Source organism: Rhinatrema bivittatum, chromosome 1 (assembly GCF_901001135.1).
Source record: "Rhinatrema bivittatum chromosome 1, aRhiBiv1.1, whole genome shotgun sequence".
Taxonomy (NCBI): domain Eukaryota; kingdom Metazoa; phylum Chordata; class Amphibia; order Gymnophiona; family Rhinatrematidae; genus Rhinatrema; species Rhinatrema bivittatum.
Genome location: NC_042615.1, coordinates 338,103,207 through 338,131,158, shown reverse-complemented (window position 1 = coordinate 338,131,158; position 27,952 = coordinate 338,103,207). Strand labels below are relative to the sequence as shown.

Here is a 27,952-nt window from a genome sequence, read left to right as displayed (position 1 = left end):
AAAGTTTTGTTTTACCTTTTGCACCTACCTCTGGGCAGGCGCAAGTTGTGCGCACCGGCCAACTGCCGGTGTGCGATCCCCAGCACAGCGGCAAATATGGCCACTGTGCCGGGAGCCTGACCCCACCCCGGACTACCCAGCCCCGCCCCCTTCCCTCCCCTTTTTGCAAGCCCCGGGACTTACATGCATCCCAGGGATTTACGCGCATCGCCGGGCCTTTGTAAAATAGGCTTGGCGCACACCAGGCTGGTTATGCGTGGAAATCCTCTGGATTTATGGGCGTAACCCTTTTAAACTCCAGCCCATAATGTTTTGAAAATTCACCTATATGGCTTTATTTCAGAACATGCTAGTTTTAGTGCATGCAAAATGATCTTTACCTGCATGCTCAACTTTATTACCTAGGCTCCTCTATTTACACAATTTGTTCAGGCTACAAAATTAGTATTAATATCAAATGTGAAATAAAAATTAGTATGGAAGGAGTGCCAAGTCAATCAGCAACTTAATATTTGCAATATGTTCCCAACAGTTACAGATATTTAAAAAGTTGACTCAGGACATCTGCAAATAAGCGAAGGTAAGTAGTTATAGTAACAGAAAATAGTCTACTATAATAAAGATAACCTAATTCATTAATCTCCTTTTCAATAGTTTAATACATTTTTTATTATTTGGTATGCCATTTGTGGACTGGACAATGACAGATACAAATAAATTATCACATTGGGTTATCATTTACTTTTCAGTTTACTTCCTGCCATTAAATTCATTAAAATATAACAAATATTTTTTACTTTTTTGTTGTGAATAAAGAAAAGCTGATAACATATTGATTGGTATAACAATGCATCTTTTTAAAAAGAACAAAATAAAAATGTAGAACATTTTTGGTAAAGGTTGTATGCACTGTACAAATTATACATAGTTGACAAACGAAAATATACTTGATTTTTTTTATAGTGAGGACTCTGAAAATTATAAAATAAAATCTGAAAATTGTGTACAGTGCCAAATGCTTGTTCAGTTTCTTTAGCAAACCTTCAGAGTAGATCTTTTTGAACTCTGTTGTTATTGGTAACTTTTGCAATGTCTTCCATTATTAAATCCTGCTCGTTGCTTATCTTCTTTTGCGGTTCTTTTTTCTCACAACTGGTGTTTTGAATATGTTGGTTTTGAGACACCTGGTTTGCTGGCAAGACAGAATTGTCTTGGGTCCTTTGTGAATAGATTCCCCTCCTTTCCATTTCTCCTGAGCAGAGCTGAAGTTTGAAAGCTGCCTGGAAACCCCTCCGAAAGTTCTCATTGAAAAAGCCATAAATGATTGGATTGATGCTACTGTTGAAAAAGGCCAACCAGTGCGCAAAGGGATAAATGTAGATGTTGATGACCTGTGACTCAAATTCAGTTAGATTGGCATAGTCAGAGAGCATCATTAATGTCCACAAGGGAAGCCATGATAAAATGAAGAGCAAAGCAATGATGATAAGCATTTTTATGACTTTCTGCTTCTTTTTGGACACAAAGTGATGTTGATCGTGACCATGTTTGACCCCAACAGGTATTGCAGTCTTGAAAAGAGTGATTCCAATTCTAACATACATTATAACAATGAGTGAAAGAGGAGCTAGATAGATGTTAGCAAACAGCACTGTTGTGTATATTTTACGCATTTCTGGATTAGGCCAGTTCTCTTGACACCAGTATATAGGACTGGTTTTGTTGCTATAGCCAAGAATCACCCTGAAGTGTTTGTCCTCCTTCACATGGGACATAACTGCTGATGGACACATAATAGCAACAGCAAGAACCCAAATGACAGCAATAATTACGACTGCAGTGGATATGGTGAGCTTCTGTTTAAAAGGGTAAACAATACATCGAAACCTATAACAGAAAGAGTGAAAGACATTATACCAGCAATCATTTAAATAACTGCAAATGCAAATAATGCATGTCAATCAAACACAGATCAGTAGCACTTTAAACTTCTTTGCTCTGGGTCTATAATTTTCGCCTATTCTGTTCTATTGGCTTCTGGAATGCCACATCATTTTTTGCTGTATAAAGTTCAACTTTTCTCAACTTCAACTCAATATTTCTTTCCTCTTCTCTTTCCACAATCTTCCTTATTCTATCCTCTTTTCCTCAGCTTGTCTCATACAAATCCATCCCTCTTCCTTTTCTCTCTCTCCTTTCTCAGATCTCTGTCTTATACCAATGTCTTCATGTCTCCACACTTGCCATCCCTTTCCTTCATCTCGCCTCCTTTTTCATTTCTCTCCTACCTTCACATAAAAATAATGATTTATGTGTGTGTGTGTGTGTATATATATATATATATGTATACAGTTAGATAGATAGATAGATATGTAACCACACATACATTATGGAAGTAATTGTAAAAACTTTATGCAGGAGTTGCATTTGAAAAAATAAGAATATATGCATGTAAGGAGAAAACTGAAAAAGGAGGCGAGATGAAGGAAAATAGAATATATGCATGTAAGCAGCATGAATGTGCATATATGGTATTTTACATCTTGTGAGTATGTATGTACTTGCATTATCACAGATAACTGTTAACATGCAAAAAAGTGGTGGTCTGGGGCATTCTAGGGCAGGTTCTGAAGTACGTGTACCTTTCCTTTACTATGACATTATCTTGCAACTTTTAACTTGTACTTGCCTTCAAATATGACCAATGTGTACATAGCTTCACTTATATATACTTAGATATATATATAATTCCTTCAACAGTTATGTACTCTCTGCTTACTATGTTATGCACCTTTCCCTTACCATGCCTTGTAACCAAATCGCTCGAGGTATCTTCCTTATACGTTAATTGTAAACCGATACGATATGCAAACGGTTAACGTCTATAAAAACCTTAAATAAATAAAAATAAAAAATGTGTACAAGAAGTATTCATTCCTACATTGCCAAACTTATCAGAGCATTTTTACAACTGCTAATTGATTTGTGCAGTTTTTTGGTAGGAGATCTCGGTGAACTGTTAGGGGTTCAGGGTGCATAAGTATTTATTCACACATCTCTTGACCAGGCCCTGAAACACCCATGTCCCGCCACTTTTTTGAAAAATGTTGAAACGTGCACGCAGTTGCATTTACGCGCATAATCTGTGTGCTTTTTAAAATACGGTCAGCACTCACAAGCCTGACGTTTTCATGCATCCTCTAATTTCAGCGTGAGCCTGGCTTTTAAAATTCACCTTAAATTATATACCGCAGAAAGGGGTAGATTTTCAAAACCTACGCGTGTGCTTCCATGTGCATGCGCTACCCGGCGTGCACACGTGGATGCGCGATTTTATAACATGCACATGCTGGCGTGCGCATGTTTTAAAATGCCAGGACGGTGCACGCAAAGGGGGGGGGGTCTACTTTTGCAATTACCCGTGGCGACACATTGTGGCCTGCCCCAATTCCCTCCAAGTCCATTCCAATTAAGGAGTGGACTGAAAGGGAACTTCCCAACCCCCTAGCCTAACCTCCCTTCCCCTTCCCTTATCCTGTCCTCCCCCATCCCTATCCTAACTACCCCAAATTTTGTTATTTTACCTTTTGCTCCTGCCTCAAAGCAGGAGCAAGTTGCGCACGCCGGCACAGTGGCAAATGGCCATTGTGCCGGGCACCTCTAGCCCCACCCCACCCTTGGATTGCCCCTTTTCAAGCCCCGGTACTTACATATGTCCTGGGGTTTACGTGCATGGCCGGACCGTTTGAAAATCTACTCCAAAGTGTTGAAAGTTGGGCTCTCGCTGTCTATATATATATATATATATGTGTGTGTGTGTGTAAAATTAAAAGTCCTTCTAATGTTTAGTAATGCTTGCCCATTTTAGGTATATTTTATATTAGCTGTCACAGCTAACATTTTTTAGGATTCTAAATCTTCTAGAAAGAGAAAGAGTTCTTCTGGCTTCAACAATGTTTAGGTATGTGCTCAGTCAAATAAATCACTGCTCTGGGTTAGCCTTTCTTTCCTGTGCTACATTCCCTCTGTGCCTCTGCTTCTGACACTAGCTACCAGCATTTCCTTCATGAACGTGAGATGCTGGAACTGGAAGGCAAGACTCCCTTTCGGTCATTGATCACAAAGTGTGGCAGGCATGTGTTTATTGTTTTCTGTCAGAAGTTTCAGTCTCACTTGTACCTGCTGTACAAAGTAGTCCAGAAACTGTGACACTTCTGCTTCTATTCCCTCTTGTTCATGAAAACCCTCTAATTTTTCTTTGAGAATATTTACTATACAGATGACCCAACCCAAAAAGGCACTGCTGGAACTCAAAATCCCAAATCTTCCATGACATCCTTGAAGGGCTTCAGGATTTCTATTAGTTGCCTCATCACTACTCAATCATGATGCCCCTGGAGGCGATCACACCTATCATGAAAGGGAGTTTGCCACTCCACTAACCTTAGTAGCATCATATAGGTGGAGTTCCAGAGGACTTATTGGTGTAGTGTCCTATCCCTATACATTTATTATATCTTGTTAAAATAGTATGTAAATCATTAATAAAAACTTGTATTTTGTCCTTTTTTCTTATATATTTTTACATTATATCCCCTTGAGAATGGTCTCTTATTGTACCTTGTATCCATTTACCTAATGGTTAACATTATGGCTGTGACATTTATGAGACATCCTGAATTTTCCTTTCTTCTCAGTGAGAAGCTGCCCACCCTTCATGCTTTGATGGAAATACCATGCTATTTGCCTGCACCTCTTAACATGTACTTTTTGAATAGCTTCCCATGGTCCTTAGAAACCTGGCCCAGGGCATCCCTCACTGCTAGATGCAACAAATGTGAAAAGCAACAGATACTCAGAAAGTTCCCATTTTCTATTACCTTTATCATACTTTTCCCAATGTCTGTCAAAATGAAACCTGCCTGAAGACTTCTGCCTCTCTGGTCTAGCTTGCATCCCTCCAGAATCTTTCTTATAGCTGATAAGATATTGCATGAGGTATGAGGGCTATCCATCATCTAAGTGTGCAACACAGCCTACCTACCCCCTGATGCTCCATCCCCACTAGAACTGCTGCTTCATCCAAGTCCCACCAGTGTACCATTAGAGATAGGAAAGCATTTGTAGCATTCATGCTGGTCCATATATTGCTGGTGAAATGTGTACTACTCCAATATGCCTACTAGACATAGTCCTGGAGGTTATTTTATAATTGGGGGCTAACACTTGCAGCAAACAGTTAAAGCCCTCATTATCCCCTACCTGCTTGGGTTGGTCATCCAGGGCAATCATTTCCCTTATTCTTCTCATTACCACTTTCAATGCTGCCTGCCTGCCTCTTGCCCCAGGATAGTGTTATGGAATACCACCCCATTTCCTCCATAGTAGGTTGCCACTTCAGACACACGGCAGGGGACTGCTGGCCTGCTATCTGACTGGTAGAAGGGGACATGGGATCAGCTTAGGGAAAGGTCTTCTCTTTTTCAACCCTTTTCTTCTGGTTTTTACTTCTATTGGCGGAAGGGGTCTCCAGTCTTGTACTGCCACTCTTCTCTGATGCCAATGCTAGCAGATGCTGCTTTTGCAAGTTATGCTGCATATCAATACTTTTCACATGCCCCACCTGCTTCCCTTCCTGCAGTGAATACACTGAGTAAATGTGATTCCTTCCTCACTTTAAAATGCCTCTGGATCAGGAATGCCTCTGTGATCCTTTCTCTTTATCCTTGTGGATTGATACTGGTAGTGAAGTTCTGCTTGAGGGTAGAAGCTGAGGAAAAATGACAGGGGTATCACTCATGATATCTACCTAGGTTGCCTGCTCTTTCTGGGAGTGACTCTGAACTCCATCAGTATCATCTAGCTCCCTAATCACTTCATCTACTAGCTCTTCAACTCTGATTCAGAGAATCCCAGAAAAGATTCTTCCTCAGAATCAGTTGGTATAAATATTGTCTTTACTGCCTCAAAAGCAGTAACCAGAAAGGAATGAAAAGCTAGATTTGGCTGTTGAACTTCTGAATCTGCCTTGCTAATGCCAGTCTTGGATGGATCTCCCACTTTTACTTAATGTTCCAAAACAAGAAAGAGATGAAAAGGAGGTGGTGGCACATGCTCTCCAAATTTCAATTGCTTCTGTCTTGAGCTGCTGTCCTCTCCTACCAATCTGCATCTAAGAAAGTCTCTCTTCAATTTAGGGTCATGACTTCCCATTTCATTGCTGCTACTAGGCTGGGCTGGCTCTATTTCAATTCCTTTGCCATGCCAGCCATCCTCTCATCTCCCGTTTCCTGACATGATGGAATTTGTTGAAGTGTACTGTTTATTATGGATTTTGATATTACAAAATTGTTTGTTGATACTGTAACTGTATTCTCACTTACAGCATGGAGAAAAGTTTGTCACATGCACATATCCACTGTGTGCAGTCAATGCTGATTGACTCCTGTTACAATCCACAGACAAAAAAAACAAAACACTAACATGGGGATGACCAACTCTGAACCACAAGAGCTGGTTTTCAATCTATCTCATGTTTATTCATTGTAGATATCCTGGATTAGAGCTGGCCAGCCCTGACTAATAGATCCAAAAAGACTGACAGTATGGTAAGACTCTTCTCCTCAGTCTGTCAGTGTGCTCACCTCATTGGTGTCCAGACAGAGACAAAATAATCAATAGCATTGCTAAAATCTCAACACTGTGTCCTACCCTGACCCTCCCTCAGTAAAGAAAAAAATGTAAAAAACAACACTAACAGTGCCACTGCCTCTGTCTTTCTGAAATAATGAGTAAGATCACTGCAGCAGAGAGAAGATCAGAAAGAGCCCTTCACCAGTGCCAAATCCAACATTTTCTACCTTTTGTTAAAACTCAGAAAGGGCTTCTCCAAGCACACCCTTCTCTTTCATCTATTAGAAAGGAAATACAGAATTTCTTGCACATGATCAGACTTTACAGTGGGAGAACTTCAGCATCACTTGATCCTGATAGCAGCTATATAGGTTAGTTAAAAAATGCTACATTGGGATTTGTCATCTGTGTTGTTTCCTTGTCAGCTTGTCCTGCCTCAACTCTGACAAGGCTGTGAGGACACACAGGCAAGAGTTGGTTGCTATAGTTGCCTACACCTGTTTATTTGTTCATAGCACAGCCATAGGATTCAATGGGTCATAGATTTCAATGAGCATCATAAAGAAATGAGACAACATTTTTTGTTTCATGTGTGGGACCCACTCCATTTATTTCAAAGATCTACAAATGAAACAAAAATAGACTCATTTGTTGTGTTTTACCCATTTGTTTCAAAGAAATACACATCTCTATTAGAGTTTATTTATTACTCCTTAAGAATGTAATTTAGCATGTTAATATATAGAATGTTCCAGTTGTTTTGTCAATATTGCAGAAGAGTTAGAGGGAAAGGTTTGCCTTTTTGTGAATGACATTATGATATGCAACAGAGTGTACATTTCTGAAGGAGTAGACAGAATGAAAAGTGATCTAAGAAAGCTTGAGAAGTGGTTTAATACTTTCAATTAAGATGTAATGCCAAGAAGTGCAAAATCATGTACTTGGGGTGCAGAAAACAATGGGAATAGTAGGTGGTAGGTGGTAAGTAGCTGATGTGCATCAAATAAAAGATGGACCTTGGTGTGATAGTGTTAGATGATCTCAAGGAAGTAAAATAGTATAAGGTGGCGGTCAGAGGCAAGAGGATGTTTGGATTATAGCATAAGGCATAAACAGTAGAAGAAAAGAGATAATTATGCCTCTTTACAGTTCAGTTCTGGAGGCCATATATCAAAAAGTCAATAGAAAGACTGGAGATGGTCTAGAGAAGGGCAGCCAAAATAGGACAGGGTATATACCAAAAGCCTTATGAGATTAGATTAAAAGACCTTAATATATATACCCTAGAAGAGAGGTGAGACAGGGAGAATATGATATAGACATTTACATATCTAATGTACAGGAAGCCAAGATTTTTCAATGGAAAGGAAACTGTAGAACTAGGGTTCACAATATGAGGCTCCAAGAAGGTAGATTAAGGAATAATGGGAGGTATGTTTTCATGGAGTGGGTGGTAGATGCTTGGAATGCTTTCCCAGAATAGTTAGTGATGACAAGGGCAGAGGCAGAAATCATGGGATAAACACAGAGAATCCCTGGTCACCAGAAAATGGTAACGAGGGAACTACACAGCGTGACAGTTGCAGCAAAAGGCAGCATGATATAGCTGCACTGAGCTCCCTGGGTGGCATGAAGAAACCTGCATGAAGCGAAAGTTGAAACTCTAAAGGAGTCACAATATAATTGGGGATGGGGTTCCATGCGGGAATTTGATCTACTTTGGGTGATTGTACATAAAATCACTGCTGGGCAGACTAGATGAGCCTTTTGGTTTTTATCTGCTATCATTTATTATGTTTAAAATTATTTTTTTTCTATTGTATTTCCAGCTTCCATGATTTCCGCTTTGGAATTTAATGGTTTATGGATGGAAATCATATGATCATATCTTTTTTCCTCTTTTTTTTCTGATTGTATTATGATAGTAATATATTAATTATGCATACTGGTTTTCTAATTCAAGATTATCTTAATAGGTGTATTTAACATGAAATCATATAAATAAAAAGTTAATGGAATTTAAATGTCCACTTTTACTTGCCTTTACAGGACCCACCCCAGCCTAAAGAAGCACTGATAAGAGGACAAAGACAATTTAGGTTAATTGATCCCATATTGTTCTAACAACTTTAAGACATAAACATATTTATATCTTAGTTTACTCTTCCTATATTTAATTTTACAGTACCATCAACCTTAAAACAAAGAATTTATCCTTCCATCTACCAGTATTGCAAAGTAGTACCATTGACTAAAAACATTTAAGGGGTCTATTTATCAATATATGTTGTGAGTAAATAGCATCGCAAATTATGGGAGCCATGATAAATAATGTGCATTCTTGTGTGTCACTGGTTGATAAATAAACCCCTTAGTGTCTTTGCTGGGCATTCAAAAATGTGCATGTAACTTGCCACTAGATGCACTTTTCTTAACTGCCTCCTTAAAGCTTGCTTGAATTCTGTTTTATTTATAAGAGTTATAAAAAATAAATAAGTTATAGCACTCACATCAGTCTTAACCTATTATTAGTGTTTCTACTGCTTATTTAACATATGCAGAAGTAGCATTGCTTCTTAGGGATGTGCAGCCAAAAAAATGTCGTTGCATTCGTGATACGTATTCGTCGGGGGTCATTTCCGTTGCATTCAGTCGTATGGAGAATCCGATACGTCAATATGTGAATTTATTTTCCGGTTCCCATTAAAGTCAATGGGGGAAGTATTTCCAGCCTATTTTTGGCTGCAGAATTGTGGTTTTATTATCAATTTTCATGAAACTTCTGGGGAGCAATCATCACAACAACAAAAGAGCTCCAAGGTACATAGATTGTGGCAAAGTGGCACCAAAGTGGCATGAATAGCCTAAGGCACTGTAAAGGTGCAAAGGGATACCAGAAGTGGCAAGAGTGCTTTAACAGAGGCACAAAGCAGCAGTGAGAATGTCAAAAACACACCACAGCTTCAAAAGAGAGCACTGATATCAGATGCATGAACCATCGAAGGCAGCACGAAAGGCAAAGCGGCAAGACAAGTGGCATTGACATCCAACAGCACAATGAAGGGGGAACATAGCAAGCAGATAGACTAGCACCAACACACTGAGGAACCATGAGAGTGGCAAGAACAATAAAAGGAGTTAAGTGGCAGAAAGCTGATAGGGGCAAGACAGGCTGGCAGAGTGGAGGTAGTCTGGTCCCTGTGGTTTTGATAGGGGAAAGACAGGAGAGAGTTCCCTTTCCTTTGTGCAGAAAAGGACTCCCTAGAACGGGTTCACCCCTAGAGTGGGGTGTTTCCGTTGGCGTCTAGTGAATACCGTTGGCGTCTAGTGTATACCGTTGGCGTCTAGTGAATAACATTAGCGTCTAGTGAATACCGACTGTACTTACGCACTTCAGCTGATGACAAAGGAACTTGAAGAGCTCTCAGAAATCAGAATACTGCTACTCAAGTCCAAATCTGCAATATCAACCTATGTTGACTTTGTACCATACAGTGCCTCTGTAAACAATGGGAACACAGAGGATGAACTAGAGTACAACTACCACCAGTTTTCTATAGCACTAGAAACATTAATGTAGCAATAAAGAAACAGCTTGGGAAAATGGCCCGTATTATGAAGGTCATGAAAACTATATCCTAGCTCCAAGTTGGATAGACAGGCATAGCCTTAGAGGTCGAGCCCTGGTAGGGACATAAGGCCTGGATGAACAGGCACAGCAATGGAGGTCAAACACTTGAAGGAACACAAGGCCTGGACTGACAGGCAAAGCAGTCGAGGACAGAGGTCAATCCCACCTAGGGACACAAGGCCTGGATGAACAGGCACAGCAATCGAGGTCAAACACTTGAAGGTGGACTACCTTACAGACTTAAAGACTATTATTCTAAATTTAAATGCAACTATTATAGGTACGCAAAATCAGATTTCAAAAATTGAACCAGCAGTTGTTAAACATGAAGAGAAATTAGTTAACTTAGAAAATAGGCTTATCCAAGTTAAAAAAACTCAGACAGGCCTGATCCAAGGTGATATGTTAAATAATAGGAAAATAGAAATGATTGAAAATCAAATAAGATATAATACCATAAGACTATTAAACTTCCCTAATGTAAAATTAATATCTCCCTTCGAGCAATTTAAGAATTTTATGAAGGAAAATTTGAAATTAACAGAGGGAGAGATACCAAAGATTGAGAAAATATATTTTATAGCAATGGGAAGAAAAAGAAATGAGAATAGTCCACAGAATATACAACAGATACCATCAAGTAATTTAACAGCTTTTTTGGAACAGTCTATGTCCGAGCAAGTTGAATTTAGAAACATAGAAACATAGAAACATAGAAATGACGGCAGAAGAAGACCAAATGGCCCATCTAGTCTGCCCAGCAAGCTTCACACATATTTTCTCTCATACTTATCTGTTTCTCTTAGCTCTTGGTTCTATTTCCCTTCCACCCCCACCTTTAATGTAGAGAGCAGTGATGGAGCTGCATCCAAGTGAAATATCTAGCTTGATTAGTTTGGGGTAGTAGCCGCCGCAATAAGCAAGCTGCACCCATGCTTATTTGTTTTACCCAGACTATGTTATTAGCCCTTATTGGTTGTTTTTCTTCTCCCATGCCGTTGAAGCAGAGAGCCATGCTGGATGTGCATCGAAAGTGAAGTATCAGGCACATTTGGTTTGGGGTAGTAACCGCCGTAACAAGCCAGCTACTCCCCGCTTTGTGAGTGCGAACCCTCTTTTCTTCTCCCCTGCCGTTGAAGCAGAGAGCTCTGCTGGATGTGTGAAGTATCAGTTTTTCTTCTCCCCTGCCGTTGAATCAGAGAACTATGCTGTATATGCATTGAAAGTGAAGTATCAGGCTTATTTGATTTGGGGTAGTAACCGCCGTAACAAGCCAGCTACTCCCCTCTTTGTGAGTGTGAATCCTTTTTTCCACATTTCCTCTTGCTGTTGAAGCTTAGAGCGATGTTGGAGTCAAGCCTGTGTATGTTTATTTAATAAGGGTATTGACTTCCAGGCAGTAGCCATCATTCTGGCGAGTCACCCACTCTTCATTGGCAGCCTCTTGACTTTATGGATCCACAGTGTTTATCCCACGCCCCTTTGAAGTCCTTCACAGTTCTGGTCTTCACCACATCCTCCGGAAGGGCATTCCAGGCATCCACCACCCTCTCCGTGAAGAAATACTTCCTGACATTGGTTCTGAATCTTCCTCCCTGGAGCTTCAAATCGTGACCCCTGGTTCTGCTGATTTTTTTCCTTCGGAAAAGGTTTGTCGTTGTCTTTTGATCATTAACACCTTTCAAGTATCTGAAAGTCTGTATCATATCACCTCTGCTCCTCCTTTCCTCCAGGGTGTACATATTTAGATTCTTCAATCTCTCCTCGTACATCATCCGATGAAGATCCTCCACCTTCCTGGTCGCCCTTCTCTGTACCGCCTCCATCTTGTCTTTGTCTTTTTGAAGATACGGTCTCCAGAACTGAACACAGTACTCCAGGTGAGGCCTCACCAAGGACCTGTACAAGGGAATAATCACTTCCCTTTTCTTACTCGATATTCCTCTCTCTATGCAGCCCAGCATTCTTCTAGCTTTAGCTATCGCCTTGTCGCATTGTTTTGCCGACTTCAGATCATTAGACACCATCACCCCAAGGTCCCTCTCCTGCTCTGTGCACATCAGCCTTTCCCCCCCCATCGAATACAGTTCATTTGGATTTCCACTCCCCATATGCATGACTTTGCACTTCTTGGCATTGAATCTCAGCTGCCATATCTTCGACCACTCTTCCAGTTTCCTTAGATCCCGTCTCATTCTCTCCACTCCTTCCGGCGTGTCCACTCTGTTGCAGATCTTAGTGTCATCCGCAAAAAGACAAACCTTACCTTCTATCCCGTCCGCAATGTCGCTCACAAAGATATTGAACAGGACCGGTCCCAACACCGATCCTTGCGGTACACCACTTAAAACCGCTCTCTCTTCAGAGAAGGTTCCATTTACCATCACACATTGTCTTCTGTCCGTCAACCAATTTGCAATCCAGGTCACCACCTCGGCACTCACTCCCAAGCTTCTCGTTTTATTCACCAGTCTCCTGTGCGGAACCGTATCAAACCTTGTGTGTCAAGTTTTTGAAGAGCACAGATAGAGATAAGATACTTAAGTTGTGTTTAAAAAATAGAGAAATGTTATTCCTAGGTCAAAAGATCTGGACCTTCCCTGATATCACTAGGACAACCCAAGTTCGTAGAAAAAATTTCCTCCAAATGGTTCAGGAAGCAAAGTCATTAGGAGCCCTGTGTACCATATACTACCCATGTAAATGTGTGGTGAAATACCAACAGGAAAGGTTTGTGTTTTTAGAACCAAGTGAGTTGAGAAGTTTTCTTGATGCAAGATTACCTGTCACTATGTCCTAGTCTAAGGTATGTTAGTGTAAGCACCATTATTACCATTTTTGTTATTACTGTGATATTGCTCAGAAAGTAACCAACCAGTCTCTTTTTGCTTTATAACAGGGTATTTCCTAGTATATAAAAACTGTTTTCTTATTTGTAATTCTTGAACCTTTTTGTCTAGACAAGCGGATATTGCTGTCAGCATTGTTTATAAGACTAATAAAATATAAATAAAAAAAACAAAACACTTGAAGGAACACAAGGCCTGGATGAACAGGCACAGCAATCGAGGTCAAACACTTGAAGGAACACAAGGCCTGGATGAACAGGCACAGCAATCGAGGTCAAACACTTGAAGGAACACAAGGCCCGGACTGACAGGCAAAGCAGTTGAGGACAGAGGTCAATCCCACCTAGGGACACAAGGCCTGGATGAACAGGCACAGCAATCGAGGTCAAACACTTGAAGGAACACAAGGCCTGGATGAACAGGCACAGCAATCGAGGTCAAACACTTGAAGGAACACAAGGCCCGGACTGACAGGCAAAGCAGTTGAGGACAGAGGTCAATCCCACCTAGGGACACAAGGCCTGGATGAACAGGCACAGCAAGCGAGGTCAAACACTTGAAGGAACACAAGGCCCGGACTGACAGGCAAAGCAGTCGAGGACAGAGGTCAATCCCACCTAGGGACACAAGACCTGGATGAACAGGCACAGCGATCGAGGTCACACACTTGAAGGAACACAAGGCTCGGACTGGCAGGCAAAGCAGTTGAGGACAGAGGTAAATCCCACCTAGGGACATAAGGCCTGGATGAACAGGCACAGCAATCGAGGTCAAACACTTGAAGGAACACAAGGCCCGGACTGACAGGGAAAGCAGTTGAGGACAGAGGTCAATCCCACCTAGGCACACAAGGCCTGGATGAACAGGCACAGCAATAGAGGTCAAACACTTGAAGGAACACAAGGCCCGGACTGACAGGCAAAGCCGTCGAGGACAGAGGTCAATCCCACCTAGGGACATAAGGCCTGGATGAACAGGCACAGCAATCGAAGTCAAACACTTGTAGGAACACAAGGCCCGGACTGACAGGCAAAGCAGTCGAGGGCAGAGGTCAATCCCACCTAGGGACACAAGGCCTGGATGAACAGGCACAGCAATCGAGGTCAAACACTTGAAGGAACACAAGGCCCGGACTGACAGGCAAAGCAGTCGAGGACAGAGGTCAATCCCACCTAGGGACACAAGGCCTGGATGAACAGGCACAGAAATCAAAGTCAAACACTTGTAGGAACACAAGGCCCGGACTGACAGGCAAAGCAGTCGAGGACAGAGGTCAATCCCACCTAGGGACACAAGGCCTGGATGAACAGGCACAGCAATCGAGGTCAAACACTTGAAGGAACACAAGGCCCAGACTGACAGGCAAAGCACTCGAGGACAGAGGTCAATCCTACCTAGGGACTCAAGGCCTGGATGAACAGGCACAGAAATCGAGGTCAAACACTTGAAGGAACACAAGGCCTGGACAGTTGACGGTCAGGCACAGCATTTCATGTCAGGTACATGTGCTGCAGTGCTTATATTATCTGGAGCATAGGAGGCAATTGGAGCTGCTGCAAGGCTTTGAATTGCTTTTATTCATCTTGCCATGCACAGGGAAAATTTGGAAACCCAAGCAAAGGCAGGTTTACTTTCAAAAACACTAGCATTTCCATCAACTCTGGTGCCAGCCTTGAGCGGTGAGGGCTCATGATATCCCCGGTCATTGAAAAGACACGTTCACTGGGCACTCTGGTTGGTGGACATGACAGATATCGCTGAGCCACTTTGGTTAGGTGTGGCCAGACAGTGGGCTTGTGTGCCCAATATGCCAGCGGATCTGTCTGCATTTTCTCTATCGGCTCTGAGAGATACCATGTCACTGACAGCTGTGCTGCTGTCTCCTGTGCTTGGGTGGGCTCAGAGTCACTCAATCCAGCTGCTTTCTCTCTCGCCCCTTGCACAACTGATGAATCTTTATGGGCAACATGCCTTGGGCGTTCTGACGTGGAGGAGAAGGTACTATCTGTCGCTGACACAGTGCTGCTCCTGCTTGGGCTAGCAGCACAACTCTCTGACGTGCCTGCTGTTTCCACCTCTGCTTCAAGCCTAATCTGTCTCCAGCTATGGCGCTCCTGTTCACGGGCCTTTGCTAACAGCAGCTCCTTCACAAATGACAGACAATTGGACTGTAGGGCGAGTTTACCTTTCACACGGGGATCACAGACAGAGGCAAGCATGTATGTGCGGTCATCTGTTAAAGGCCTTAATCTGTCTTTCACCTGCTGCTGCAAAACGTCCAGACACTGCAGCACCTCAGCAGTCATTCCCTCTTCCTGTTTAAAGGCCTCCAAATGTTCATGCAGGAAATTAACTATAGGGATGATGTCAGCCAAGGTGGCACTTCTGGAACTCAGCTCGTCTGTGACATCCTTGAAGGGCTGCAGGATTTTTACCAGCTGACTCATGACTAACCAATCATGATGCCCTAGGGGATTCTGCACACCTAAGTCCATTTTACCAGAAAGTTCATTAAGGGGTGTCTGCATCTCCAGTAACCTCTCCAGCATCATAAAGGTGGAATTCCACCAGGTGGCAATGTCTTGAATGAGACGCTTGTGAGGCATATCCAAATCAGTCTGCTTTTGTCGGAGAACCTGCCCCGCCTTGACACTTCTGTGGAAGTGTGCTGCTATGTTCCTGCACTTCTGTATTAACATATGCAGGTATTCATTCTCTTTGTCATTGGACTCCAAGCCCAGAGCTGACTTCACTACCAGATACAGAGTGTGTGCAAAACATTGGATGTTCTTAAACCGCCCATCGGTTATTGCCTTAACCATGTTTGCACCATTGTCTGTGACAAAGAACCCTGCCTGCGTTTTCCTGTCTCGCTGGTGTAGTTGCCAGCCCTCCAGCATCTTCTGATGCATGCTAAAATATTGGCTGCGGTATGGGCCTGGTCCGTCAGGTGGGTGTGCAGTAAAGCCCACCTCCACCCTGTTACTTCTTCAGTAATAGAGCTGCTGGCTGCCCCTGCCTCAGCCATGTTCCACCAGTGTGCTGTCAGAGAGAGGTAAGAGTGTGCAGCATTCATGGCGGTCCAGATATCACAGGTGAAATGCACTCTTCCGTCTGCCTTAGCTAGCATTGCTTGCATGCAACTGCGATACAGCTTGTACAGGCTGGGGATGACCTTTCTACTAAATGTGGTTCTGCACGGGATTATGTAATTTGGAAGTATGACCTTCAAAAAATGCTTGAAACCCACATTCTGCACTAGCTGCAAGGGCTGATCATCAAGGGCAATCATTTCCCCAATGGTCCTGGTTACAACTTTTGAGGCTGCCTGCCTCCTACCCTGGGATAGCGTTACCGCACTCCACCCCATTTTCTCCATGGTGGATTGTCGCTTCCGCCACATGTCAGGGGGTTGCTGGCCTGCTGCCTGACTGCTAGAAGGGGATGAGGGCATGGGCTGACTCTGCTGCTTTCCTACCACTGCACACTGGTTGGAAGGGGTCCCCCGACTGGAACTGCCACCATCCCCAGATGGCAGTAATCTTGTTGGGTGTTGCCTCTTCATATGATGGTTCATGCCAAAGTTAGATAGATGTCCCATTTGCTTGCCTCTGCTAATATCCCTTGCACAGTAATTACACCGAGCATAATGCGGGTCTTCCGTCACTTTAAAGTGTTTCCAGATCTGAGATGTCTTTCATGATCCTCCCCTCTCTAACACCTTGTGGGTGGATGCTGGTACTGGAGTTGAGGTAGTGGGTGTACCCTGAGAAGCAATACTAGAGGGGGCATCAGTCACCCTCTATGCCTGTACTGACTGCTCTTCCTCCTCCTCGTTATCACTGTCATCTCTCCCCTGCTGCACATTTGTGGAGGCTAAGACAGGACTAACTGATTCTACCGAAGATTCGTCAGCTATTACTTCTTCCGTTTCTGATGAGAATCCCACACAAGAAGATTCTTCATCTAAATCAGAGGCAAACAGTGACTGCGCTACCTTTTAAACGCTAAATGTTAGTCAAGACTTCTGTCCCCCTGCTGCTTTTGGGTGTCTACATTTTATCTGGCATGACTCTGCCTCCCCTTCCCTCACCTCCAAAACTACAGGGCCAGAAACAAGTGGTGGCGATGGCGATGTATCATGGTCAGATTTCATTTTTTTTGGCATGGAACTGCCATCCCTTACAAAGAGTTTAGAGTGCGACAGTTGCCTTTTTAGCTGTACTGGTGGTGTTGCACTTGTGTCTTTTGAGGTGCCTCCTCTGCCAGTCCCAATCACTCGATTACATCTCTCTTTCCCTGACATTATGGATTTAATGTGACTGAGTAGTAACACTGCCCACTGTCACGGTGCCTGGCTGTGCACTAATGTGTGTGGTGTGCACACAGAAGCTGCTTGCTTGTAAGCACAAAAGAGGCAGACTCCCTGGGCACTTGACTGCACAGACCCAGCCTGTTAAACTGCCCAGTGAAGCCCAGTGCACTGAGAGACTAAGTAATTGGAATTAAAAAAAGCAGGAATTTTTGTCACTCCAGAAGAATGGATGAAATTGAAAATAATATATCTCTCCAAGCTAGCCCAACACCCTAAATGGTGGTCAGTGCTAGCTGACCTAGCACAGCTTCTCTTCTCAGTCAGAGATGACCAAAATAAACAGCTTGAAAGAAACAGGACTAGCTGTAGCTGACCCTGGCATTGCAGCAAAACAAAGAATAATTTTCTTTCCTTTACTAGTAGCCTATCTCTCTTAGTTCAGCCTCCTCTCTCTTCCACCCAGCAGCCCACCTCCCCACAGCATCTCTGGAAATAAGTGCGTGGCTCCTCGTGCTGATGTTTATATAGTGCTGGCTCATCAGTAAAATCGACAGAGAGCACTGAATGACAGCGCTATTGGCTGCATTCAGTGCAGCTCAGAAAATGTCAGCGCGGATACGCTGCATTCCGGTATCCATGCCGACCTGTCCGACCCTTTCCTGTGAGTCACTGTGACTCACAGGAAAGGATCAGACAGGTTGGCATGGTTACCGCAGGGGCGCTGCCATTTTGTGCAAATCGTAGATAGTAAGTAGCTAATGGGGGCGAAGAAAAGCGCGCGCCCCTGGGCGCACCGAATTAAACAGAAAATACGTTAAATACGTGGGGAGTCGCGATGCGTTTCGCCTCCCCACGTATTTAACGGATAGGACAGAATACGTTGCGGATCGCCAATACGTCGAAAAAGGATGCACACCCCTATCGCTTCTTTCTAATGAAACAAATTTGAAAATGTGTTTTTTTTTCTTATGATTTCTTCACATAAATATTGCTTGTTTGTGTCTGGTGACATCATCTTACCTATCAACTGCAATCGCGACCAGTGTGAAAACAGATGCAGAGACAGATATCCCTTGGACCATTCCACTCATCTTGCATATTGTATTTCCAAAGGGCCATCCTAGGTTGAAAATAGAAAACACATTTCAAGTAGTCTCATTCATTTTCAAAAGCATGTGAATAGGAAAGCTAGTGGATATGCTGCAATATTTTGGGAAGATATAAATAAAGAGAGCTGTCTTTCTAAAATTCTATGGTCTCTACTGTCACCCTAACATTTATAGATGTATTCAGCCCCTATAAAATAGAGGAATGATGCAAAGTCCTAAAATTAATTTCTTTCATTCTTTCTTTTTTTATTTTCATATATTTAATTGGTTGCCTATCCCTCCAACTGAAAGCAATATACAATCTTCAAATAATACCTTCAAATAACTTAATCACAATAATAATTTTTAAAAGTATAAATAATAGCTTCAATATGAGTACATTTCATACAACATAATTACAATAAGCAACTTAAAAATACAAATAAATACATAAATAAATAGATAAAACACTTACTAAAAGCTCTGTAAAGCTTGCTGAACTTCAGAGACAAGCTACCAGTACTCTCATAGGACACAGAATAGATCCCCATTTAAACAAAATGAAGTTAATATTCAAACACATTTAGGCCTGGATTTATCAAAATGCACTAAATATCGCATGTGATGGAAAAAGGGGTGTGCTTTGTATTTCCTACATACTGCCACTGTGGAGAGAGAGAGAGAGAGAGAGACTAGCCATAGTGCCCTCACAATAGATAGGTATTTATATCTCTATGGGAGGCCCACCTAGTAACTCAAGGTGAGGTTTAGATATTAGTGTGCTCTCTTGTGAAGATTTGATGACCTTCGGAGTGAGTAAACTCACCCAAAGATGAGATTTGTGCAATTTTCTCTTGACCTAGCTTGATGTTACCCAGGTAGAGAGTCCATCAAGCTAGGTTGAGAGAACATTGCACAAATCTCATCTTTGAGTGAGTTTTCTCACTCCGAAGGTCATCAAATCTTCACAAGAGAGCACTGGTCTGTTCGTACGTCTCACTTTGAATGTCAAAGTGGCTCCTAACCCCTACACTAATACCTAAACCTCAACTCGAGTTACTAGTTGGGCCTCCCATAGAGATATAAATACCTATCTATTGTGAGAGTATTACAGCTATTTTCTCTCTCTTTCTCTCTCTCTCTCTCTCCAGCAAATGAGAACATAATGCAGAAAGCCTTAACACTAGTTAAAGCCATCCATGCAATAGGGCTTCCCAAAACAGTAAGCCCACTCCTTCTCTTTTTCAGATTTGCATCACACCATACATTATGGTGCTATCGCATGCAATAAGCCCTGTAACGCATGCAAAAACACCTTATAGCATTTTGATAAATGACCCTATAACTTAGCTGATTTTCAGCAGGATAACTTTAAGCCTGTCTCAGAGTATGTGGTCAGATAACTTTTACCTTATCCAACTATTTTCAGAAAAAGAAAATAGCCAGTTAAGTAATACAAAAAAGTGTAAAATGGGCATATGGCCCAATTCCCTATCCTCCAGCCAATATTTAAAAAAATGGGCCCTGCCAGGCCCTGCCGGCCTGGGCCGAACACTTCCCACCCACCAAACCCCACCAAAAGCACTTAAAAAGTCAATATTCAAAAAAGTCTTGAATGGCCCTCTTCTCTAACTAAATTTAACTGGATAAGTTATCCTGGTTATTGAGAGGGATAAGCATCCCCTGAATATCCTTGCATAAACTTATCCGGATAACTTTAGCCAGATAACTTTGAACCTAATATGCTATCTTTTGAATATCACTGGTTAGATTTAAAGTTATTTGGTAGCTGTATTACTTTATTCTTAACTGGCTATATTCAAGAGAATATAGCCAGTTAAGTGGCACAGTGTTGAAAAAATAAAAGTGAAGGGTGAGCCTGTGACCCAATTCCCAGACCCCCATCCAACATTTTAGGAACAGGGCATTGCTGAGTTGAGCACCTCCCAGACTGCTCCAAAATCATAGAAAAATAATTGTGTATGGAGGCACTGGATAACTTCCCCCATCCCCCAGCCCGCTCACAAGTTTGGCAAATATTGAAGGTAAAGTCCCTTCTTCCTTCTCCATACCCCCCCCCCCCCCCATCTCAGCCCTAACCCTCCCACCCAGTGTGGTTGTCAGAATAGCAATGCTGGTAGTTTACACAGCAACAATGAAAGCCATTAGGATTGTGCTATGCATAGACCAGAGGTATTTGAAGGTACTGGCTGGGAAGAAGGATTAAAGTTAGTGTGGGTGAAGAGGGAGGGGGAGGAGGAGTCATTACCTTCAGCATTTGCTGAACCAGGGATTAGGTGGGCTGAGAGGGGGAGGCTGCTCAGTTAATCCCCTACACAATTACTTTGTAAACACTTTTGTAGGATTTGGGGGGTGGGGAGTACTCAATCTAGCAGGATCTGTTTTTTAAATATTGGCTGGGTGTCAAGGAATTGGGCCACAGGCCTGCTCTTCACTTGTTTTCTGGGTTTTGTTTGTTTGTTTGTTTGTTTTTTTAACACTGTGCAATAGGGATGTGAATCGTTTTTTGACGATTTAAAATATCGTCCGATATATTTTAAATCATCAAAAATCGTTAGAGCCACGATACAATAACAATTTCCCCGATTTATCGTCAAAAAATCGTAAATCGGGGGAAGGGGGAGGGGAAGGGGGAGGGCGGGAAAACCGGCACACTAAAACAACCCTAAAACCCACCCCGACCCTTTAAAATAAATCCCCCACCCTCCCGAACCCCCCCAAAATGCCTTAAATTACCTGGGGTCCAGAGGAAGGGTCCCGGTGTGATCTTTTACTCTCTGACCTCCGGTGCTTGTAGAAATGGCGCCGGCGCTACCTTTGGTTTTTCCGTACGGAAAAATGATTTGTGGCAGGAGATCGCTCCCGGACCCCCGCTGGACCCCCAGGGACTTTTGGCCAGCTTGGGGGGGCCTCCTGACCCCCACAAGACTTGCCAAAAGTCCAGCGGGGGTCCGGAACGACCTCCTGCAGTCGAATCGTGTTGTCTACGGCCAGCGCCATTTTGCGCAAAATGGCGGCACAAAATGGCCCCCCCAAGCTGGCCAAAAGTCCCTGGGGGTCCAGCGGGGGTCCGGGAGCGATCTCCTGCCGCGAATCGTTTTTCCGTACGGAAAAACGATTCGCATGCAGGAAGTCGTTCCCAGACCCCCGCTGGACTTTTGGCAAGTCTTGTGGGGGTCAGGAGGCCCCCCCAAGCTGGCCAAAAGTTCCTGGGGGTCCAACGGGGGTCCAGGAGCGATCTCCTACGCTCCTGACCTCGGGGGACAAAAAACAAAATGGCGCCGGCGCTACCTTTGACCTGTCATATGACAAGGCAAAGGTAGCGCCGGCGCCATTTCTACAAGCACCGGAGGTCCGAGAGTAAAAGATCACACCGGGACCCTTCCTCTGGACCCCAGGTAATTTAAGGCATTTTGGAGGGGTTCGGGAGGGTGGGGGATTTATTTCAAAGGGTCGGGGTGGGTTTTAGGGTTGTTTTAGTGTGCCGGTTTTCCCGCCCTCCCCCCCACTGGACCCCAGGTAATTTAAGGCATTTGGGGGGGGGGGTTCGGGAGGGTGGGGGATTTATTTTAAAGGGTCGGGGTGGGTTTTAGGGATGTTTTAGTGTGCCGGTTTTCGATTTACACGATTTTCACGATTTTCACGATATTTAAAAAACCCAAACGGCGACGATCCGATTCCCTCCCCCTCCCAGCCAAAATCGATCGTTAAGACGATCGATCACACGATTCACATCTCTACTGTGCAACTTAACCGGCTATATATTGTTAACTATTGCTGGTTAAGTCTAAAGTTGTCTAGTAACCATCAGCCATATAACTTTAAACCTTACCAGCAATATCTATGTATTTATTTATTTAGTATTTTTATATACCGTCAGTCGTTGGGAACATCCATTGGTTTACATTTGAACATAGTATCGCAACAGGCTTTACATAGAACATGTAGGGAGGAATAGGGGAATAAGAGGTTCAAACCAACAACAGTAACTACACTATAATACTCTGCAACAGTAATCACAATCAATTAGAGTCAATAAGATATGCGTAAGAAACTTATATACAGAGGATAGGAACTTATATGCAGAGGATAGGAATAGCTATATTGTCATGAGGTTACATGTAAATTTGGAGCAGAGCAGAGGGTACTTTGAGGGAGTACGAAATTGCTTCCTTGTGGTAGGGAGACATAGACGCAGCTGTCCTGTGTGTGTGTGTGGGGGGGGTGGGGGGGGGGGGGGTCATGGAAATCAGCAGAAGTATGCTTGTTTGCATAGCCAAGTCTTGAGGTTCTGCTTACATTTTTTGAGGCATATTTCTAGACGAAGACTGGCAGGCATGGAGTTCAAAAGGCGGGGGACCAGCGATGGAAAAGGCGCGGTTCTTGGTGATCATACGTTTTGTATGTTTGGGTGAGGGAGTATGTAGGGTTGCCATGTGCTGTTTTCTGGTAGGTCTGGAGGAGGTGCAGAAAAAGAGGTGCTCATTGAACCAGTACATATTTTCATTGTGCAGGGATTTGTGGATGATGGAGAGGGCTTTATATGTTATACGGTAGGTGACAGGTAGCCAATGCAGCTCTTTGAGGACTGGAGTGATGTGATCATTTTTGTGTGTATTGGTAAGGATAGGGGCTGCCGCATTTTGGAGTATCTGTAGAGATTGTATTGCATTTTTGGGTAGGCCAATAAGTATGGCATTACAGTAGTCTATTTTGGACAAAATGGTAGATTGGAGGATTGTACAACAGTCATTAAGATGCAGAAGGGGTTTCAGCCTTTTTAGAGTATGAAGCTTGAAGAATCCATCTTTTAATGTGGAATTGATGAACTTTTTTAGACAGAGTTGATTGTCCAGGGTGACCCCGAGATTATGGACATGTTGAGAAAAGGTGATTGAGGAGTGTGATGTATTGTGCAGGGGTGGAAGCAGGTTGGTCTGGTGTGGGGAGATGATTAGTAGCTCAGTTTTGGCAGTATTGAGTGCTAGTGAGATGTCTGAGAGATGGGAACTGATGGCAGTTAGTGCTGATTCCCAAGTTTTCATGGCATTGGATAGTGTGCCATCCATTGCTCCTACGATGTAGCAGGGGCCAACCAGTGGCACCAGTAGCCCCTGTGACATAGTAAGGTCAAAGGCTATTGGCGCCATTTTGAATACCAGCAGCCGACGGCATGAGTGCAGGAGATGGCTCCCGGACCCCCTGCTGGACCACCAGGGAGTTTTGGTAAGTCTTGGAGGGGTCAGGAGGGGGGGGGTTGTTTAAATTTGCTCCTTTAGATGGCCAAATAATTTGGTGAAGATTTGCAGCCTCTTTCCTCTGTCTGTGCTGAGGAGATGGCGGGCACTAGGATGGAGTACGAGGCAAGAGGAAGAAGAATTCTCTTCCCCTGGCTGCCGATTGGTTCTAGCTATCACAATGGACCAATCAGCAATGAGAGATGGGGAAGCACTGCTAGTCCTGCATGGATCATGGTAAATAGATGGAGAGAGGGAGAGTTGGCAAGAAAAACTGTACATGCAGTGTGATAGAGTGAGAAATCCAAGGTGGGGGGGGGGGGGCAAAGGAGAAAACCTTTGAGTGTGTGTTGGGGGCCAGAGAGAGGAGACAACTTGAGAACCTGTGTGTGTGTGTCTGCGTGTGCGTCTGTGTGCATGTGTATGTGTGTGTGCATGTATGTGTATAGAGCTGGAGGAGTAAGAATGTGGAGGGAGCCAGAATAGGAAGTAAAGATGGGAAAAGAGAGGGGAAAACAAAAGAAGGGACACAAATGTGGAGGTAAGGGGGAGTGAGAAGAGACAGCCGGAAAAAGATCAAGAGTTCAGGGAGGAAAGGAAAAGGGAGAAGAAGTGTATGTGTGGTGGGTGGGAAAAGAAAGGTAAGATTAAGAGTGAGGGTGGAAGAGAAAGGAGTTGGGTTTTAGAGAGGGGCCTGCAACATAGGGGAGAGAGAAGGCAATACATAGGAGAAGAGAGGGTTGAATTAGGGAAAGATGAGCCAAGAAGATGGGGAGAAAAGACGGGGGGGGGGGGGGATGGAGAGGAGGAAGAGAAAGGGGTATAAGGACCAAGGATGGCTGGAGATGGAAAAAGAGGACCCTAGGTTGGGGGAAGGAATCCAGGTTGATAATAGAGAAGGAAGAGTATAAGGAATAGAGGAGGGAATGTAGGAGAAATGGGAGGAAGAACGATTAAAGCAGAGCAGGTAAGATGGATAGGACAAAAGCAGGAGAAGGGGAGAGAAAAAGAGGGAAGAGAAAGTATTAACATATCTGCTGCTGAAAGAAAGAGATAAAGAAGGGAAGGAGAGAGAGAAATGAAACAGAAAACAAGGAGTAGAGATAAGGATTGAATGAGAAAATAAAAGGCTGAGCCAAAAAATCAAGCCAGAGACACCAAAGATTGGAAACTATTTTATTGTCCGATAGAGAACATAAATTAAAAAGAAAGTAGTCTGGGGGGAAGGGGAATGGGGTGGAGGAAGAGAGTCTGTACAGACTGCCTAACCCCCACCCCCACTAATTTCAAGTTGAGCAGAATTCAGAAGTTCCCAGGTATGAGGATAACATGTTTGGGTAACTTTAACTGGATAATTAGCCATTTAAGGATTTTTAAAATATTGGCCTCAACATTAGTAATGGTAAAATGTATTGCCTTCAACCGGCAGACAAAGGCAGGGGCGGCTCAAGGCAATCTGCCGCCTGAGGCGAGGGATGAAATGGTGCCCCCTCACCCCACGCCCTGCCCCACTCCCTGCTCCCTCTCACCCAGCCCCCCCCCCTTTCCCTGGCCTCCAGCGGTGCCATGCAATAGCGTCCTTCCTCTCTTCAGCTGCTGTTGGCCTGGCCTCCGATGGTGGCCCACAACAGCATCCCTTCTCTTTGACAGCTGTGATAGGGGTAGGCAGTAGGGGTGTGAATCGTATGATCGATCGTCTTATCGATCGATTTTGGCTGGGGGGGAGGGAAATCTGATCGTCGTGTTCTTTTTTTTTTTTTTTTTTTAATCGTTAAAAATTGTAAATCGGGGGAGGACGGGAAAACCGGCACACCAAAAAAACCCTAAAACCCACCCCGAACCTTTAAAACAAATCCCCCACCCTCCCGACCCCCCCCCCCCCAAAGTTTTAAATTACCTGGGGTCCAGTGGGGGGGTCCCGGCGCGATCTCCCGCTCTCTGGCCACGGCTGTGTTGATAGAAATGGCGCCAGTGGCCCTTTGCCCTTATCATATGACAGGGCAAAGGTAGCGCCGGCGCCATTTTGGTTCCTGGCTTCCGACGTCACACGTGCAGGAGATCGCTCCCGGACCCCTGCTGGACCCCCAGGGATTTTGGCCAGCTTGGGGGGGCCTCCTGACCCCCACAAAACTTGCCAAAAGTCCAGCGGGGGTCCGGGAGAGACCTTTGCCCTCACTATGTCATACGGGCGACCGTATTTAGGGGATGAGATATTGATAGTGGTCTCTTTTCTATCTTTGCTCACCAAATTAATAGAAAATAGCTATCTCACCAATATTTTTGCCTTTAGTATTTGTCTCTATCTATCCACATTTCTTTCATTGTATTACTGTGATTGAAATACTGTTTCTTTCCAGTTTTATCATATATATGTGATACAATAGCAGAGCCATCTATCGGGATGGGCAAGACACTCTCCAATCAGGATGTTAGGCCAGAATGCACACCATTGAATCATGCCTCCATCATCAGTACAACCAGAGGCAAGTTTCTGTGTAGCTGCTGTGATCATATAGGCTCTGACACTGGAGAACTGTGCCCCTCCACCTTCCCAGCCATCTGCATCATTGAAGGGGAACACTCCACCTGAACTCTGTTTTGACCAGCAATGGTTCTGCTTAATGGTCTGGCAAAGTATTGACTTATCTGGCAATCACTGTTATTGGAATCAATCAGTATTCTTGCTAGAACTGATAACGAAAATAAAAGAATTATACAGTATATGAATGAAAACTACAATTACAAATATAAAACAAGTTGGTGGTCAGAGACAAAAAAGATATACGGTACATTTTATTCCAAGTACCTGCTATGATGTTATCCACTAGAGTTGTGGGCATACAGAATATTCCAACCAGAAGATCACTAACAGCAAGGTTCAAGATGAAGAGATTAGTGACAGTGCGCATGTGCTTACTGCTCACAACAATGAAGCAAACCACTCCGTTGCCAAGCATACACAGAAGAAAAATGAAAAGATAGGAGACTATGAAGACAGCTGCCACTGGAGGTTGGTGAAGGTAGAAATTCACATAGGAAACATTGCTCCAAGCAGGAAGATCCTGGTATGTGTTATTCAAAATCAGCCAAGGAGTTCCTGGTCTTGAAGAATTGAAGTTCAGTTTATCATTCATGATATACCTTGAAAAAAAAGTAAAGAAAAGATATTGTATTAGAGGCTGTTTAACTATGCAAAATCTGTTTTGCAGAATATGCATCTTCGCTGTTGACTTCTTCTGCAATGCTTTATGTAGTGCAAAACGGATCTCTTACATTAGCCTGAGTTCCTTACTGGTGAGCAGTAGTCTACATCATAAAATTCCCCTCAACATCAACTGCATTGCACAGACAATTAAGTATTAATGACATGTTTGCAGTCATTGCTAAGCACTTTCAAAGACACAATATGGTGATCTCAAAAGCACCTAACCCAGTATTAATCTGAGAGGAGCCACTTATGAAGAGAATGGTCACAGCACTGCTGAAACATATCCTGTGCTCACAATTAACAGCAGCCTGCATAGAAGGGGTAAAATGAGGGATATGCATTTTGGGGGGTAATTTTAAATTAGCCTTCCGAAAGTTGATGGAAAAAATATGTCTGACCAATTTTCAAATCTGATGTATGCATATTAAGACACTTTGAAAATTATCACACCAAATTTACCTACACACAATTAAGCCTGATATTATGGGGTAGATTTTAAAAGCTGGCGCGCCTATTTTGCATAGGCCACTGGCACGCAAAGCCCCGGGATGCACGTAAGTCCCAGGGCTTCATAAAAGGGGCAGGAGGGGCGTGTCCGGGAGCGTGTTGGCAGGCTGGGGGTGTGTCCGGGGGGGTGTCCGGGGTCAGGGGGTGGTCCGGGGCGGGCTGGGAGGGCGGTCCTGAGTCCCCCGGCACTGCGGCCTGTGCCGGGGGATGCCGAGGCGGCACGCGCAAGTTACGCCCGCCTCAAACAGGTTTGCTTCTCCCATTGACTTCAATGTAAAATGAAAAAAAAATGGAACAAACCAATTTAATTTTTTTATTTGAAGCAAACCTAACAAATGTCTGTAACCTATGAAATGAATGAACAAACCAAAACACATTTTTTGACTATGTACACCCCTACTGAATACTACCCAACTTTTTTATTACCGGTATTTGGCCAAATTACTGATTATAAAGTAGCCAT

General features: G+C 43.5%; 1 protein-coding gene across 1 annotated transcript; it reads right to left on the bottom strand.

The window, feature by feature from the left end:
• Positions 1–663: 663 nt before the first annotated feature.
• Positions 664–26,908, bottom strand: NPFFR2 (neuropeptide FF receptor 2). Its single transcript, XM_029609846.1, has 3 exons — positions 26,581–26,908; positions 18,449–18,548; positions 664–1,887 (listed from the first exon to the last, which is right to left on the bottom strand). The coding sequence occupies exons 1-3, from the start codon at positions 26,906–26,908 to the stop codon at positions 1,044–1,046; spliced, it is 1,272 nt and encodes a 423-aa protein (XP_029465706.1). The 3' UTR covers positions 664–1,043.
• Between the last annotated feature and the right edge of the window lie 1,044 nt (positions 26,909–27,952).

Excerpts from the sequence above, each read along its gene's own strand:
- NPFFR2 (XM_029609846.1), bottom strand. The coding sequence starts at position 26,908 with ATGAATGATAAACTGAACTTCAATTCTTCAAGACCAGGAACTCCTTGG. Across the intron at positions 18,549-26,580 it reads AGTGGATAACATCATAGCAG|GATGGCCCTTTGGAAATACA; the intron begins GTACTTGGAATA and ends TTTTCAACCTAG. Across the intron at positions 1,888-18,448 it reads GTCGCGATTGCAGTTGATAG|GTTTCGATGTATTGTTTACC; the intron begins GTAAGATGATGT and ends TTTCTGTTATAG.